Raw genomic sequence first — 18,535 nt, 5'->3', positions numbered from 1 at the left:
TCCCAAGATGGTGACCAGGGGGCGTGGCACCTGTCAAGGGGTGGGGCTACCCATGCAGCCCTCGACAGCTTGCCAAAACTGGGTAAGCAGCTCTCCGCCCGAAATAACTGCCCGCCCCTGTTCTAAGTAGTAGTCAGCATATATCAGGGAAAGTGTCTGATATACTGAGGCAGATAAGGTTCTTTGGGTGAATCTGATATTTTTTATTAGACCAACTTAAATAGTTGGAAAAAAAAATTTCTTAGCAAGCTTTTGGGTTTAAATACCTTTCATCAGGCTAAGGAAGCATCTTGCAGTTGGTATGTGCTCTTCCTGGATGGAATGAATAGTGAAGAAGCCAGAGCTTGGTGTGCATTCAAGACAGGCAGTCAGTGAAGAAGTAAATTGAGAAGTCAGTGGGTGAGACAGACTGGGGCAGGGTGGGGCGGGGGAGGGAAGAAGGGGGATGAATGTAGGAGGTAAGTAGTGGAGAGGTACCTGCGGACTCAGATGTCAGGCAGGTTGTAATGTGTCATAAATGCAACGTCTGTATTTAGTCCATGATTTTTAGTATCCAGGAGGTTGATGAAGTAGAGTTCATAGGCTCGTCTCTGGGAAGTGTTTTGTAAGTTTCTGTTGAGGATCAGGACTGAGAGATTGGAGAGAGAGTGGTTTTCTTGTGAGAAATGTGCCCCCACCGGTCATTGGGTATTCTTGTCTTTAGAATTCCAGTGTGCATTCATTCTGGTATACAGTTGTTGTTTGTTCTCTTTTATGTATTTTCCATCAGAGCATTTGGTGCATTGGATGAGAGGTGCAGCTCTAAGATGCAGGAATGCTGATGGCTCTGTTGTGGGGTGTAGCCATTGTGTGGGCGATGGAGATGTGTTGACAGGTTTTGCATTTCTTGTCATGGCATGGTCTGGGTCCACTCAGTGTGTTCTGGGTTGTAGGAAGTTTGCTTCTGGTGATGAGGTTAGCGAGGTTTGGTGCTTGTTTGAAGGCTAAGATGGGTGGTTCTGGGAAGATCCCTTTAAGAAAAGGGTCTCCTTCTACTGTGGTTTGCAAGTGTTTGAGGATTTTCTGCATGGGTTCGAGGGAGGGGTAATATGTCATAACCAATGGTGTGCAGTTCTTGAGGGTTTTTCTTCTGTACTGCAGCAATTCTTCACAAGGTAGCCGGGTGTCTCTTTCAAATGTGCAATCTATCCTGGCAAGCCAGGATGCCTGCTCTACGTGGAGGTGGGATGAGATATGGGTTGCAGTGGCTGGAGCATGGAGATGGAGGCTGTAGTGAAATGAAGGAAGTCAACCACTGAAGCAGAAGGGAAAAAAAATAAAATCCCAAAGAATAAAATCAAGGAAGTGAAATAAAGTAAAAGAATAAAAATAAGAAAGTTAATGTGTTACTGAATTGGGATTGGCTTGCAAGGAATTGGGGAGCCAGTTGGGAGGGTTTGTGCTGCCTTGTGGGGCTGACAGGGGTGGGGAAAAGCATTTTCCTTTGGCTCATTCTCTACTTCCAGTTGCCTGTGGCTGATAAGGGTAGCTAAGTAATAGCGGCTTTTTGCCCTGCTTCCATGGGGTTGCACCCCCTGGTGGCAGAAGGGGGAGCTGGCTTGGTGTCATACTACCCCAGGGGTGGGCAAAATGTGGCCCGCGGGCCAGATGAGGCCTGCCAGGCCATAATATCCAGCCTGCGGGGCCCCTAAAAAGTTTAGAGAATTAATATTTATCTGCCCCTGGCTGCCTGTCATGCAGCCCTCGATGGCTTGCCAAAACTCAGTAAGCGACCCTCCACTCGAAATAATTGCCCGCCCCTGGACTACCCCCTGGGCAGGGGAGTTTGAGGGGTGGAAATTTGTTCAAAGAGCAGGAAGTGGGAGGCGGGGATGGTACATCCTGGGATGCTGGAGGACTGAAAATTGGTCGTTTTATCCTCACAGAGCAGCTACACATTATTCTAACACAAGCTGGGTAACACAGTTGAAAGGTAAATCTTGCCCAAAGTGGTATAAGATGCATATAGGCTGCTTAGCACTAATTTTCGTACTGTAGGTACTACCATATTAAGAGCACTTATAACCCAAGGGTAACATGTAACAACACCCTGACATAACAGAAGAAATTAAAGCAGAAATTTATCATTAAAATGCTCATATTTTCAGTTGTAAGCAGTTTTTATGAAAGTGCTATATTTTCTGAAGGCTTGTGGGGAGAGGGAGAGAGAGATGGGGGAGGGGAAGGGATATAAGCTAAAGTCAGTACTATTTACCTGGGAGTGTTAAGTGAGCATGTGTATAAATCAGTCACTAGAGAGGGTGCAAAATTTTCTTCTCCATTCTCAAACCACCCATAGATTCATAGACATTAGGGTCGGAAGGGACCTCAATAGATCATTGAGTCCGACCCCCTGCATAAGCAGGAAAGAGTGCTGGGTCTAGATGACCCCAGCTAGATACTCATCTAACCTCCTCTTGAAGACCCCCAGGGTAGGGGACAGCACCACCTCCCTTGGGAGCCCGTTCCAGACCTTGGCCACTCGAACTGTGAAGAAGTTCTTCCTAATGTCCAATCTAAATCTGCTCTCTGCTAGCTTGTGGCCATTGTTTCTTGTAACCCCCGGGGGCACCTTGATGAATAAATACTCACCAATTCCCTTCTGTGCCCCCATGATGAACTTATAGGCAGCCACAAGGTCGCCTCTCAACCTTCTCTTGCGGAGGCTGAAAAGGTCCAGTTTCTCTAGTCTTTCCTCGTAGGGCTTGGTCTGCAGGCCCTTAACCATACGAGTGGCCCTTCTCTGGACCCTCTCTAGGTTATCCACATCCTTCTTGAAGTGTGGCACCCAGAATTGTGCGCAGTATTCCAACTGGGGTCTGACCAGTGCCCGATAGAGGGGAAGTATCACCTCCTTGGACCTATTCGTCATGCATCTGCTGATGCATGATAAAGTGCCATTGGCTTTTTTGATGGCTTCGTCACACTGCCGACTCATGTTCATCTTGGAGTCCACTAGGACTCCAAGATCCCTTTCCACCTCTGTGCCACCCAGCAGGTCATTTCCTAGGCTGTAGGTGTGCTGGACATTTTTCCTCCCTAGGTGCAGCACTTTGCATTTCTCCTTGTTGAACTGCATTCTGTTGTTTTCTGCCCACTTGTCCAACCTGTCCAGGTCTGCTTGCAGCTGTTCCCTGCCCTCCGGCGTGTCTACTTCTCCCCATAGCTTTGTGTCATCTGCAAACTTGGGCAGAGTACATTTCACTCCCTCGTCCAAGTCACTGATGAAGACATTAAAGAGTATCGGTCCAAGGACCGAGCCCTGCGGGACCCCACTGTCCACACCCTTCCAGGTCGAAACTGACCCATCTTCCATGACTCTTTGGGTGCGACCCTCCAGCCAGTTCGCCACCCATCGGACTGTGTAGTCATCCAAGTCACAGCCTCTTAACTTGTTCACCAGTATGGGGTGGGATACCGTATCGAAGGCCTTCCTGAAGTCTAAGTATACGACATCCACCCCTCCTCCTGTGTCCAGGCATTTTGTAACCTGGTCATAAAAAGAGACTAGGTTGGTCAGGCACGATCTGCCTGCCACAAACCCGTGCTGGTTTCCCCTCAGCATAATTTGTCCTGCTGGGCTCTCGCAAATGTGAGCCTTGATAATTTTTTCAAAGACTTTGCCAAGGATGGAGGTGAGACTGACTGGTCTATAGTTGCCTGAGTCTTCCTTCCTCCCCTTTTTGAAAATGGGGACCACGTTGGCCCTTTTCCAGTCCTCCGGGACTTGGCCCGTGCGCCACGAGCGTTCGAATATTCCCGCCAGTGGCTCTGCAATGATGTCGGCCAGTGCCTTCAGCACCCTCGAATGGAGCTCATCCGGGCCTGCCGACTTAAAGGCATCCAGTTCTTCCAAGTGACTCTGCACCATCTCAGGGTCTACGCATGGAAGTATGGCGCCTTGCTGCTGCCTCTCTACAACCCCAGTGAGAGACTTGTCGTGTCCCTCACTTAGGAACACTGAGGCAAAGAACTCATTGAGGAGTTCAGCCTTTTCCCCCCTGTCCGTCACCAATTGTTTCCGCCCATTTAGCAGGGGTCCTATTCCTCCCTGGGTCTTCCTTTTACTCCCTATATATCTAAAAAACAATTTCTTGTTGTCTTTTACTTGGGTTGCCATCCTCAGCTCCATGGTAGCTTTGGCCCATCTAACTGCCTCCCTACAAGCACGAGCAGAGGAGGTATATTCGTCTTTGGTGATCTCTCCCTGTTTCCACTTTTTGTGCACTCCCCTTTTGGCCCTTAGGCTGCCCTGGATTTCTGTGGTCAGCCAGGGAAGCCTCCTGGCCCCTTTCCCTCTTTTGCCTCGCTCGGGGATCGTCTTGTTTTGTGCCCAAAGGATCGTTTCCCCTTTTGCTTTATCCAGATAAAATAAGGTGACTTACTCTGCCTGAACATCCTTGCTTTTTTTTTCTTTCAACTCTTTCTTCCACTGTACAGTTGTTGCTAGTCTTTTGTTTTTGCCTTCTATCCCTTGAAAAATATCTGTCCCTTTCTATTGAAGGAGTTCATCTTGAAGGAGAAGTAGGGACTCATGGTATTAATCTAGTTATCTAAATGGTGGATTTACCTTGTTTTCATGTAGTATGTATCCATGTTGTTGGGAATATACCTGCAGTTCCTGTGAAACATTATGATTTAACTAAATGACAGTGCCAATTTCAGTTAAACTAAGTGCTGGTATATAAATGAATTATATAAAATAGCTGTGCTAGAATAAAAATAATTTTATTTTTAAAGAGTTGCAACAAAGGAAATTGATGGTATCAACAGCAGTACTGGGTTTAGTTTACTACTTCATTGCATTATCAGGGTAACAATAACTTTCTAATCAGCAGAAGATATAAAAACCAAGGGATTTCACCAGTCTTTGATGGCAGCTGCTCAGAGCAGAATTTAGCCAACATAATCAGCTTTCTCTTGTTTAACCAATTAGAATTAATTCCCACATGAATCCTATGAACAGTATTTCTGGCAGTGTAACTGAAAAGAAGATGGAGGTTTTAGAAACCTACTGCAGATGGTTAAAAAGAATGATACAGTTTGAAATCCATGTTTTATGGTACTTCTGGTACTGAAAACAGTCCAACAGAAATAATATTTATGCTAAATATAATGCATAATTTTGAGATTAGAAATGTTACTAAGGAGCTTTTATTTTAAAACATTTTTCTAAATTAGGAATTTAGTACATGGATGATGTGTAGTGATGGAAAAAGGGAAAATATAAGTCTGTATGTTCTAAATAAATATTATTAATAAAATGTTTAATAGACTGTACAGGCAGTTAATGTTAAAAATACAGCTTGTCTATACTTGTACCAGTTTTTGATCCATTTCATTTTTTCATCTAATATGCTAGTTATGAGTAATGTAGGTATTTTTCCATGATGTTCACTTTGTTCAAGTTAGGAAAAAAGGGGTTGTCCTCGCAACTGTATTTTTCTTTTCAACCAAATCTTCCCTCTGTGTCTCTTGTAATAAGAAGATGCAATACTGTCCATTTCATAAAGTGTAGTTTCCTAATATTTATTAATTGCGGTTTTTCTGCAAAACAGACTATGGTCAAAATAATTCTGAGGACAATGTCTTTCCTTAGGGCCCCTCTAAACATGCAGGTAAAGGCATGATGGATTCTAAGGTGTGATCCTACATTTGCACCTCCTGACATGCACTAGTTTGACTGGCAGGAAGTACGATCGTGGGATCACACTTTAGCTCCCATCATGCCTTATTTCTGATGCAGGGGGAACCTGGGATTGTGATTCCAAATACTCCCTGTACCAGGTCCCATGCCTGCAAGCTCTGAAACTCATGGGGCTCATAGTGAGAGCAGTGTTCACTGCGCTGAGCCTGCTGCAAGCCTCATAGCTGACACTTGACTGTGGGGCTCTCAGTGGGGGCAGCGTTGTTGACTGCAGGGTTCTCAGTGGGGGCAGTGGAGAGAATGCTGCTGCCATTGTGAACTTTGTCAGATGTGGGGCTCACAATAGGGGCAGTACTGGGGATGCTGCCACCACTGGGAGACTCATTGGTTGTGAGGCTCACAGCAGGGGCAGCAGGAAGAACACTGTGCTGTTGCAAGCCCCACAGTTGATGAGGCTTGAAGTAGTGGCAGTGTTCTCCCTGCTGTGAGCCCCGTAGCTGACAATGCTGCCCCTGATTTGAGACCCTCGCCTTACAATGCTCATGAGGGGTCAGTGCTCTGCTCACTGCAAGGAGAGCAGCTGATGAGGCTTAGAGTGGGTAGCAGTGGCTCCAGCTCATGTTGACAGCGGCAGAGTGAGTCTGGCCCCCATGCGAGCTGGAGGGAGGAGGAGGGGATGCCTGTGGTACCCCCCACATCCTGAGCTGGGGCTCCTGTGCTGCACCAGGCAGCCTGGCCATGCCCTCACCCCTATGAGCACAGGCACCAGCCCTGGCACTGCCAGCCTGGCCATGCAGCTCCCCACTGCCTCCAAAGGGCCCCCCCATCCCTTTCCCCCACTAGAAGGGCAGGCCTCCCCCTTCTCCCGCTGCCACAGCCCTTCTACCAGCGTTGGCAGGCACCCGACCCCCCTCACACACCCATGACCCTCCCACAACCACCCTGGACAGTCCCGATCCCTGACCCTCCAACCCCCATTCCCCATAGACGTACCTGCATCTGACTGCCAGGGCTACTCCCACCACCCTGCCTGGCTGTGTGTTGGCTACATGCATGTGTGCATGCAGATGCATGCGGCACCCCCTCCCTCCAATTGCCCCAAGCAGTTCCATGCAGGCTGGAAAGCTGCCAGCCTGCAAGGGGAAACTCATGCTTTCCCATATTTTTCTGTGATTGTTCGCGACCCTTTCAAAAACTCTTGCGACCCACTTTTTTGGGTTGCAATCTATGTGTTGAGAAGCACTGGCCTAGAGGATACTGGCACATAAGTAATGTGAAGATAACCTTATATCTGTGGTTGACATGAGAATTATGCTGTTGCTTTGACCTCAGATTGATGCAATAACTTTATATTCTCGTTGTTTTAATGATCAAAGATTTATTTTGTCAAGTTCATTGCTTGAGAGCCAAGTACATGGAAATTGTTCTAAAAATAAACTTGCTGCTAATAAAGGTAAAAGGGCCTTGAAGCATAGAGTGTCAGGTGCCCATTAATAAGGGGGAAACTAGAAGTATTTTTCCAGCTGGTCACTGGCTTTTAAAGTTGAAGAAAATTCTGAAAATACATACTATATCATCAGTTTTTTTAATTATTTTTTTTTTTAGCATTTGACCCTAAGTTTTCTTACGGAGGTGTGTATAGGGGTGTGTGTCTGTGTAATTCCAGATCTGTAAATGTAATACTCTTATTTTTTATTCTTCCTTCTCCCTCCCCTACCCCTTTCTCCAGCTCTGTTGGGTTAGCAAAAGCAGCTCTAGAAGCAATTAATGGATTCAATCTTTTTGGCAATCAGGTAATAATCTTTGTTGTTTGTTTGTTTTTTATATTTTTAAAAAATGTATTCTTTAACAAATTGTTCTCACTGCAAATGAAAGGCTATATAATCAAATGATTAAAAAATTTGATCCTGATTAGTTGTACAATTAAAAAAATGAGTTGCACTTAATCATGATATTAATTGCACAGCTAAAACCTCAAAATTGTGCACAGAAACTCAAAATTATGCAGGTATTTTGTACGGTTGGGGTGGGGTGGGTGCATGGGAGTGGGGATTTGTGAAGGTGTGGGGGGCTGTGTGTGTGTGTGCTTACATGCGTGTAGGGTTTGGAGCCCGGGGGGGGTCTCCACACACCCTGGGAAGATGTGGGGTACTTTGGGTCAGGAGTGAGGGGCAGCAGCAGAGCTAGGAGGGCTGTGGCTTGGGAGTGAGGGGCAGACACAGACACACACAGCACCCAGCAGGTAAGAGTGTGAAGGGGAAGGGGCAGGAGGGCAGATCAAGGCCCCACAGTGAGGGAGGGAGTGGGGCAGGGGTGGGTCATGCAGTGGAGCCACGGGAGACTCATCCAGGGGTGCAGCTTCCCACCACTGCACGCACCCCCGGCAAAGTCATGGGAGCCTGTGCCCCTGGATTTGTGCATGGGGTCAGGGCAAGCTTCCCACTGTGGGCTGTGGCTCTGTGCCCTGCTGCCTTTGCCCTGGGACCCATGCGCTGCCTACGCCATGCATCCCATGCCTGCCTGGCAGGGGAGGCACAACATGGCGTTGCGCAGCTCCCAGGGCAAAGGCAGTAGGGTGCAGAGCCTCAGCCCACAGTGGACAGCCCACCTCTACCCCACGCACAAATCCAGGGGGCACATGCCCTCCATGCCTTCCCCCCAGGGGTATGCACATCAGCAGGTAGCCGTGCCCCCTCTCCCCCCACACTTCTGGACAAGTCTCATGCAGCTCTGTTCCACTAACTGCCCTGGGGCCCCATTCACTCCAGTGACTGCCCCTGCCCCTCTCTCTCCCTCACCATAGGGGCCTCAATCTGCCCCTCCACCCTGCCCCTCTCCCCCCATCTCTCCCCCTCCACAGATTTACTGGTGCAGCATTGCTCCGCATGTAGGCTGCGGCTGCTCGTATATGTCTGTGTGCATGTCTCCACCCCCACTCCTGCCCCCACCTGCTGCAGCTGCCCAGAGCCCGCATGCACACTGCCCTGTGGTCCTCTGTGCTGTCCCACTGGATGGCCTGGAGGCAGCAGAGCAGAGCCCAGGCACTGGCTCCAAAACCACATGTGCAATTAACGCGTTAAAAAAATTATTGCAAGAACCAGTTAATGCATTCGTTGCACGCATTAACTGGAATTAATTGACAGCCCTAATAAAAAAGTATTCAGGAAATTTGGTTTACTTTTCAGCTAAAAAAACCCAACACCTAGATAAATTAATCACTACATTTTCTGGTAAGTATCATAGCCTAATAAAATCAGCTCTGTTCTTAGATATCAGCTTGAGGTTCTCTTTCCAACTGTTTTGAACTCAGTTAAAAATGAAATATCTACAACTTCTTTCTGCTTCTCTCAAGGTTTTTGATCAAGACTTTAAACAAGTTATGTTTGTGTTTCCACTACTGTCTTTTATGTTTTTAACGTCAAGTATGTTGGAATCTTCCATTACAGCCTTACAAATGGTCTAGTTTGTTTCCTAGATCTTCTGAAATTTGTTTTAATGGAGGAAGATTTCAGTTTTTTTCAGAGCTTACATCTGACAGTATGCTCTTTATATATCCTCAGACATTTTAGATATTGATTTCTTTAATATATTATACCCAAACATGTCTATACTAAAAAATAAAATAATAATCTAAATTCATGACAGCAAGAAGGTATTAATAGTACAAATTTGTCACTTTTTGAGCCATGAAATATGAACAGTTAATGGGAAGTGAGGATGCTGTAACTGAAAAAAAATTAAGGCGGTACTGAATGGCAATGATGGATTCAGTTATGATCAAATTGCAGAATGGAGAAGTGGAGGATTGTCCATAATAGATTCCTGACAAATGTAGTGCTGCAGCACAGCTATAACCTTAATACAATTTCATAATTTTAAACTTGCCCACCACATTGTATTTTTGCAAGCTTTCTCCCTCTCAGTTCTCTCATACTTTATATCTTGCTAGAATACACAAATGCCTTCCTTTCTAAATAGCAGATATTAATAGCTGTAATATACTATTTTTTGCAAATTCTATTCTAGTGTTGAAAATCATCCAAAACTTGATTTGTTGAAAATGTGACACATTCCATGGTTCAGTTGCTAAATTAAAACTGCTGCTACTAAACTGTAGTTTATTAAAGGAGTATGGTCTCTGTGGTTTTTAATCAATTTATAATGGATTTCTGTACTTGAAATATCACTGTTCTAATTTAAAAGCTAAAAGTTGGATGACAATATCCATGTATGGGGAAGAAGAATGTCCAGCATAAAACAAATGAAGACAAAACTTTAAGGACTGTGTGAACCATAGGGTTCTTAATTGAAAAAGGGTATCCTTGATGACTTCAGAGATTGGGCATTAAAAATATATCTGTTGACGTGAAAGTGAGACACAGCTGGTTTGTAGTGTAGTATTCCTTGCCTATATCAAAGCCTAAGATTCTTATTTAAGATGCTCATCTAACTTTTGAATTGGATCCTCCTGGTGAGCAAAAATTGGGGGGGGAGGGGGGAATGTAATAAGATTCATAGGAACAGAACCCTTGTCTTTCTAACATCTGACAGATCTGAGGAGGAACACAAGAAAAACCAGAAGGTTCTGGCTTGAAGAATTTCTAGCAGCCTCAGTGAGATTTAGCTTAGTAATAGAGGTTTTTTCCTCATGGCGAAGATTGGCAAAAGCTAAACAAGCAGGGCCTTGTTTTGACCCAGGATACTGTAGAAAATCAGCTGCAGAGGCAGTTTCTGAAGATCATCAATAGACAAACAGTTTAGCTGACAAATATGCTGTAGCAAATCTCCTGTTCCTCCTCCTCCTCTTTTTCCTTGTATAGCCCAACACTCTTAAACAGTTCTTGTACTGGGAGCTACAGTGGACTCCATGAAGACTAAATCATAGTTCCTTTCATATATTACTACACCACAGGGAATTAAGAGATCCTAGCATCTTAAAGATTCTGTCATGAATCTTTCCCTAGCAGGCATCTTGTGATGTTGAATAGTTTGGCTTCAGCTTTTGTAATTTCTGTAGATTCTGGCTGGCTTTGGGTATGTATTCCAAAGTGCACAGTGTTTAGCAGTAAGGCCCCCAACACGCATTCAATCTAAGACATGATTAACAAGTTGATCATGCCTTAGATAGTAACTGGCCACACATGCAACTCAATTTAAGGCATGATAATGTAGTAAACAAGCTAAAAAGTTATCCCACATATCCCATATGGTGTGGAATAACTTTGTGACTAATTTGTATCATGCTTTTGAATGTGTGGTGGGGACCTGTCAAAAACCCCCATGTTCCACCCAGCTGGGCAGTGCACAGAGGTTTTGATGGTCCTGGTGTACAGGGAGCCTGCCATCCAACTTTGGCATCCCAATGCTGCACTCCCAAACCACAGGAAGCTGTATAAGCCTCATGTAGGGGGTGGCACATGTTGTTTTATAGCTCCAGGTGCACAGGAAGTCTGACATCAGGTTGGTGCAGCCCAGTGCTAGACTCACTGTGCACTGAGCTGTTTATTAGCTGGAACTGGGGACTGGTTTGGTTCCTGGCACCAATTGATAATCAGCTGATTGTTCTTCTTCCCCATATATGGAGCCCCAGCTTCCCCTGCACCAGCAAGTAAGGTACAATTGGAATCTAGACCTCAGTCCCAAAATTGCATGTCCTGTCATGCTTGTGGCATGGCAGGACTTGCAGTTGTTGGAATTGACAATTAGATTTCATTGCATCTTAAACTGAATGTCTGGCAGGGGCCTAAGACAAAGGACCAGGGAATACCTGCCCAGAATTAGGATAAGTTTAAATGAAGAATTCCACACTGTGAGGAAAAATAATTCAGAGCACAGTACAAAGCAGCCACCTCTGTGGTTATCACAGACCATGGTAAGTTTGTATACTACAGCTTAGTGAAAGCTGACTTTGGACATGTGCACACACATACATGCATGTTCATGCACACCCATACATCTTCCTTTTTGCAGATAAATCCTATCAATGGTGTACTTTACGCCTATCAGATGCATAGCAAAAAGTTCACTGTAGATTAGGGTAGTCTAACTAGTGACCTGTTAGCATTAAATGGCTTGCATGGAGTTAATCTGTGGCTCCCAGGCTGTGCTGGCTACCGCTCCCCTCATCACTCCAGCTGCTGCTGTAACTGGATTCTCCAGGCTCCCCCTCCTTTTTCTTTCCAGGGAGTGTGATAAGGCAGGATGATGAGGTACAGCAAAGCTTGCAGTACCGAAGGAGTTCTGAGCCAAAGAGATGGGGGGGCGGTTCTTGCCCACGTGTGTGCACAGTGCAGCATGTGGCAAGATTTGGCCCTCTGACTGCTTGTCAAAAAAATTGAGGTAAACATAGTTCTGGCATGTCTACAACAAAGACATGATACCAACTAAAATTGGTAAACGTCCCCCAAATACTAATTTTATTCCATTAAGCTTTGTGCACGGTCCATAGTTTTAGTGGAAAGTGTGTCTGGAAGGTCTGGGTGTTTTCTTGTTTCCACATGCTGTTCAGTCTGGTAGTAATATGTAGTTGCAGGTGCAGGCATGTTCCTCTTGAGATACTCAGCAGGATTTCTCAAAGCAATTGAAACACAGCTGGAGATGGCTCTTCTGCTGCTTGATTGAAGGTCAAAACAGTTTGTTTATGCAAAATCTCTTAGAAATAAAATCTCAAAGCATTTAAACTGGTTTTGCTTCAGCAATTTATTCAGTCATTTCAGAGCTTTGTAAAATACCATTGGAAGTGAAGAAGCTGCCAAGGCCAATAGTGCTTTAACTTGTGAGGACAACAAAGATGCACATTCTCTTAATAAAGCCTTGCCAGTATGTGTATCATTTGTGATCATTATTTGAGATACTTGATTTGCTCAGAGACCAGGTATACAAATACATATACATGCATGTTAAAAAAAAAATCCATTATATATTTACCTACTGATTATTAGAGTTTTGTTCCCCACATAGGGACCTACAGACCGTAATCAAGTTGCCCCAAAAAGCTTTTAATTATAAGCTAGATCTTCCAATCCTGTTGTTATTCTCATGGATCTGATCTGAATCCTTCTCAGTTTATCACCCTCCTTCATAAATTGTGGACACTAGAAGTAGAGCACATTATTCCCATGCTGGTTGTCATAGTGCCAAATAAATTAATGTAACTTCTTTGCCTCAAGATTCCCTTGCTTATTGGTGCAAGAACCCTATTAGCACTTATGGCTGCTGTGTCATTCTGTGAGCTTGTAGTCAGGAGACTAGTCATTGTGATTCCCCAAGTACTTTTCCGAACTGTAAATTGGCCTGTGTTTTGTTCTGAGAACCAAAACTTTTATACTGGGCCATATTAAAATGTTTATTGTACCCAGTTTACAAACCAGTGTAGATTTGTTCTGTATTCATTTGTTCTGACCCATGTTTGGGTCAGAAATGACCTCAGGAGATCATCAAATCTGCCCCTCCCCCCCCCCCCCCAATGGGCAGGAAAGAGCACTGGGGGCAGATGACCCCAGCAAGGTGCCCCAAGGTAGGGGAGAGCACCACCTCCCTTGGAAGTCCGTTCCAGGTTCTGGTAACTCTTACGGTAAATAAGTTCTTCCTGATGTTTAACCTAAATCTGCTTTCCGTCAGTTTGTGATTGTTGTTCCTAGTCACTTTAAGAGGTGCCCTGGTAAACAGAGCATCTCCTATTCCTTGCTGCTGTCCCCCAGCCCCCAGCCAAAGAATGTGTAGGCGGCCACAAAATCACCTCTCAGCCTTCTCTTGCAGAGACTGGAGAAATCCAGGGCCCTCAATCTCTTCTCATAGGGCTTTGCCTGCAGGTCTGTAACCATATGAGTGGCCCTCCTCTGAACCCTCTTGAGGTTGTACACATCCCTCTTGAAGTGTGGCACCCAAAACTGGACACAGTACTCTAAATGCAGCCTGACCAATGCTGCATAGAGGTGAAGTATCACCTCCCTGGACCTGTTTGTAATGCACCTGCTAATGGATAATGGAGTGCGGTTAGCTTTACTGATCACTTCATCACATTGACGACTAGTAGTGAGCTTTCCTCTGTATTACCAGTCTTCCAATCTTTGTTCAGTATTATCTCAAACTTTATTAGTAAAGAATTGGTTTTTTTCCAGGTCATTCATTTAAAAATGGTTGGAGTTGGAGGAGTGCTGATTGGCAGGACAGGCTGGATAGTTATTCCTGCTGCCCAGATGAGTTGCATGGGTAGTGATTTTTCAAAGCTGTGGGATGGGGAACCAGGACTGGGGACATCCTGATTCACCCCCCCCCCCCATTTTAATGCTACCCCTGTTGCCCAGCTGAGCAGTGTGAGTACCATTTCAAAGCCCAAGGTTGAGTAACGGGCTGGGGAAGCTATCCCTGCCTGTTCCTGACTTTGCAGGCTTTAAATGCTGTATCTACCACTAATGGGTGGCACAGATATTTAAAAGCCAGGGAGTTGGGACCTGCATTGGGGAGGTTGTCTGGCTTACCTCAGTGTCCATCTTTATATTGCCCCATGTCCAGCCCAGCAGAGAAATTCTTACTGGTAGAAATGAACACTTGTCCATGGCCTCAGTTGTGGGGATTTGATACCTGTTTATGCTGTAATGTTCTTCTGTACTACTAGGCAATTTATGTATGTTCCTCCTGTTCTAGGTATCCAGGCCAAGGCCCCCATGTCTTCTTGGTAGAAGTGCTTAGAACCACTTCGCTGCAGTCACTGAACTTTGAGCATCTAAAGAATTAAATGGTGCTGACTTATATAATTCAGCACCCAAAAGTAGTGACTACATATGATCTTAAATTCTGTTTCTCATTTGTAAAATAGATTTAATATCACCCTCTCATCTCTGTGGTCTTAAATACTCAAAGGTTAGCAGGGATGAGCATTGTAGCAAAGTCCAGAAGGAAGTGAATAGTTCTATTTTCAGAGTAGGGTTTGAATAATATGCAGTAAACTTGGCATGGGGCCATATAAACAGTAAAGATAAGAACAAACTTTAAGTAGTTGCTCCTTAAGTTAGCTCCCATCTGGTACAGGTCCTTTTGAGGTGCAGTCATGTGATTATGTAATTCCCTTTTCATAAAACATGTACGTGCAGTAGCTGAATTAAGGTAACACAGACAGTCTCTGTTTCTTAACTTCTGACCACAAAACTGCAATTTTAATGTACTTTACCATTTTTATATGTAATAAGGCATGTCATTAATTATTCCTAATTGTTTTATTTTTTTATTTTACATTGTCCTATGCTGTATTGTATGACCCTGATATGATGAAGTGTGTGCTGTAACCATTTTATCAATTATGCTGCTTTTAAATGTTCCAAAGGAAAAATTATTCCACTAGGGATGATTATATCTTGGTGAAAGTTGACAGGGAAAATCCAGTAATTGGCAACTTCATTAACTCAAGTGGAAAGTCCGTCATGCAATAGAATTAATATCCTTTGTCCTTTTGATTTATAGCCTTCCGCGATAATTTTTAGATAAACATTTATTTTTGATGTACTATGGATATTGAGAATTTTCATCAAGATTTTATGTTATGCACATAACCTTTTAGAAGTTTTAATATTTCTAATTCTTTACTAGTGCATGGTTTCAGTTGAAATTTGTAGGAGTACCATTTATTGAAGGATTGTAAAAGGTGAGCATGATCTAGCATTTAAACTGCAGTCTGGACTAGCCACCTGTCAATTTCTGGTTTTAATTTCTTTTTTACAGTTGATACTGCTGAAAATATTTTAATATATATTTATTTTGCATTTTTATGAGCTTAAAATGCCTAAACCAAACTTTGGACTAATAAATCAGTCCTTCAGTAAGGCACTGTATGTCAAACTATAGCCTAAAGTGAATTTTAAAGGCAGTTACAAACTGCTGAGAACCCATAATCGAAAAGAGAAAAAATATTTTATCTGCAAAGTTCAAGAAAATATATTACTGTAAAAAATGTGCAGTAAAATTTTACTCATTTTCCGTGCTATTGCAAATTAATTCAATTGAGGAGAAAGTGCTGTGAGGGAGTGTGCATGTGTAAATTTGGATTGTTCATGTAATGAACACAATTTGGAAAAAAAAAAAAAGTAACATAAGTCTAATTGTTTTGATTATTTATAGAACACGTAATAAATTATCTGAATTAGAGTTTATAAAGTAATTAAGTGGTAATGATAAGCTTTATTATTAAAAAATGTCTTCATTTCTCAGATTTAGTTGCAGACTGCTGTGTTTTGTATATAAATTATGGTGTATATAAAAATGTAAATGCCCAAATTAATGATTCCTCTGTATTTAAAACCGGTCCAGAAATACTAACATTGTGTTTTAGAAACTGCAGGTTTAGCTTTTGTTATATTGTTTTAACTTTTTTTAATTGATTGTTCTTCTGATTTTTGAACAATTTTGACCTGGGTTATGTGGCATATTAAAAAAAATAGGAACAAATAAGGTGATTTATACATTCTTACATTTGCAGGATTCATTGCCTCATTTTAAAAAGACTTTTTAAAAGGAAAATGAATTGGGTGTCATTGGATTGTATAGTTGACAACCAGGATTTCTACAAAGGTCTTCTGCTGATAAAGACTCTAACTACTATTGATTGTTAAATAATAAACAGCTTTTCATCTATGAGAGTTGACTTGTCACAAAGTGTTCTAAAGCTTGGGAATCAAAGAACTGATGCACACAATAAATTTCTAGTGCATTATTAGAAAATAATAGAAGTTAAATGGGACACTGAAAAATACTGCTGACTGAGACAAGTAAATGACACTGAGAAAAGTAATGCAGCTTTTAGAAAGGCTTTGATGCATGGTTTATGTCTTTAAATTAAAATAGAGATGTTTTCAATCTGTGAGAATGGTAAATAGTGACTTTTTTCATGTGCTTCCTTCCAGATAGAGTGGCTGAAGTATCATACAGAATGCTGGATTTTATAGTTCAGAATCCACATAACAAAGGCCAAAAAGCACTCTTCTGTTTTTTAAGTGATTAGAATGGCTTCTTAAATGCACACATTCAGTCACTGCACCAAACACAAAATCTATAAATCCTACCGTAAAAATAATTTCAATGGGATATTTAGGGCTTATTCATTAGTAAGCGTGTTTAATCTTATTATCCTTGCCCTTATATAAGGAAAACCTGAAAAGAGATGTAGAGTATTTCCCAAATGAAAAACAAATATGTAAAGCCACAACACTGATGCTCTAAAGGACTATTATCCTGTCTGCTATCAAAGTGCATGAAAAATGGTTTCACCCTTTTAAAGAATTACTGTATCAGAGCTGCTTCTTCCTAAAGACAGAATTGATGCTTGAGACTATGATTTCCCCATCAGCTAAATCACTAGCTTTACTGGTTCAGAGTTCTATTCATTTTTGTTCAGCTTTGCCTATGTGGAATTATTAAAGGGACAGGCAAGTTGAAAAGGCTCACATTTGTATTTTGCAGCTTGATTTGTTGACAATTCATTGCTCCTTTTTTGCAACTTGTGGCTTTGCTCAATTTTATAGTAATAGAACAGTTTGGATAGATAGCCTAGTACTTGTTGGCATCATGTTAGAATCCTGCTCACAGGCTGTAATATAAAATGCCACAAAAAAACCCACTATGGCTTTTGATATAAGAGGCCAGGTCATCAACTTCATCAAATCAGTGGAACTACAGTGATGTATGCTAGTAGAGGGTTCTGAATCATGAAGCCAATATGTTCTGAATTATACCAGTGTTTATTAAATCATAAAAAGACAGCCTTATTTTTTACAATGTTTAATAACTGCCCCAATTCTGTAATTAAATGTCTTGTCCTAGGTATTTGTTTCTTCCCCCTGAACACATACCCTAGTTTGGACTAATCTTCCAAATCTGTCTGCCCTCAGCAGCTACCTCTCAATTTGCTCCTGGCTCCCCACACCTGGGCCAGGCCAGACTGTTGAGGAGCTGCTGAGACAGTGCCGTGCAGAGTCTCCCCCTCCTGCCCCGCAGAGGGGGAGAAAAAGGAGGAGAGCTCTGCCTGTTGCAGTGACTCCCTGACAGTCCAGACCAGCCTGGGCACAAGGAGCTGAGAGCAAACTGTGCTGGGCCAAGGGGGCAGAGCCCTTCCCAACCAGAGATGGGGCTTGGGCCTGAGCCCTGGGATTCCTTCTGGCCTGGGATTGCTTGGGCCTGGGCCCAGATTGCTTCTGGCTCCATTCCCACACCAGGCTGAGCTGTCCGGGAGCTACTGCAATGGGCAAGGTTGCCCCACTCCTCCTCCTTCCCTGCCAGGGATTGCCTCAGCAGCTGAGCTGTCACAGACGACTTTCCCCCTCGCTGCAGGGGAGCTCTGTTCAGCACTGCTTTGGGGCTTAGGGCTGGAGGGACACAGGGCTGGGCCCTGCTGTGGGGCAGGGGAGGGAAAACTGCTCCTAGCTCCCCATCCCCAGGCCAGGCTGGGCTGTCAGGGAGCCGCTGCTGTGTGCAGGGTTTGCCCCCTCCTCCTCCTCCCCCTCCATGGGGTGGGGGGAAGGTTGGCATCTGGCCATGATCCTGCTCTCGCCGCTTAGTGCCAGTCAGGGGCCAGGGTCTGGCCAAAGTCCTTCCCTGGCAAGAGCTGCTTCCCCCCTCCCACTCTAGGCACACATGGGCTGGGGTCCCTGCAGGCCAGGGTGGGGGTTTAAACCCCTCCTCAATTGCACTCAGGCCTCCCGGGGCCTGGCCACACCCCCCGGCCTCAGCTCAGCTCCCCTTGGCCAGTGCCAAAGGGAAGCAAGGGCTCACTTTAGCACCCCCTGGATTCTGGCCTGAGCCACTGCAGGAATGTGCCTGCATTTCCGGAATCAAAAGTGAATGTTTATTCACTTACAAATT

General features: G+C 44.0%; 1 protein-coding gene across 3 annotated transcripts in view; it reads left to right on the top strand.

Moving 5' to 3' along the window:
- The window catches only part of PHKB (phosphorylase kinase regulatory subunit beta), a 205,508-nt gene that overhangs the window by 85,388 nt on the left and 101,585 nt on the right, over positions 1–18,535 (top strand). For all 3 annotated transcript variants that reach the window (XM_014603360.3, XM_014603361.3, XM_006271202.4), the window contains one exon: positions 7,416–7,479. In XM_014603360.3, coding sequence (XP_014458846.1) covers positions 7,416–7,479 — 64 coding nt within the window. The remainder of the gene's footprint in view (positions 1–7,415; positions 7,480–18,535) is intronic.

Source organism: Alligator mississippiensis, chromosome 10 (assembly GCF_030867095.1).
Source record: "Alligator mississippiensis isolate rAllMis1 chromosome 10, rAllMis1, whole genome shotgun sequence".
Classification (NCBI taxonomy): Eukaryota; Metazoa; Chordata; order Crocodylia; family Alligatoridae; genus Alligator; species Alligator mississippiensis.
Note: the sequence above shows the minus strand (reverse complement) of the source record. Positions and strands in the feature narration are given on the sequence as shown.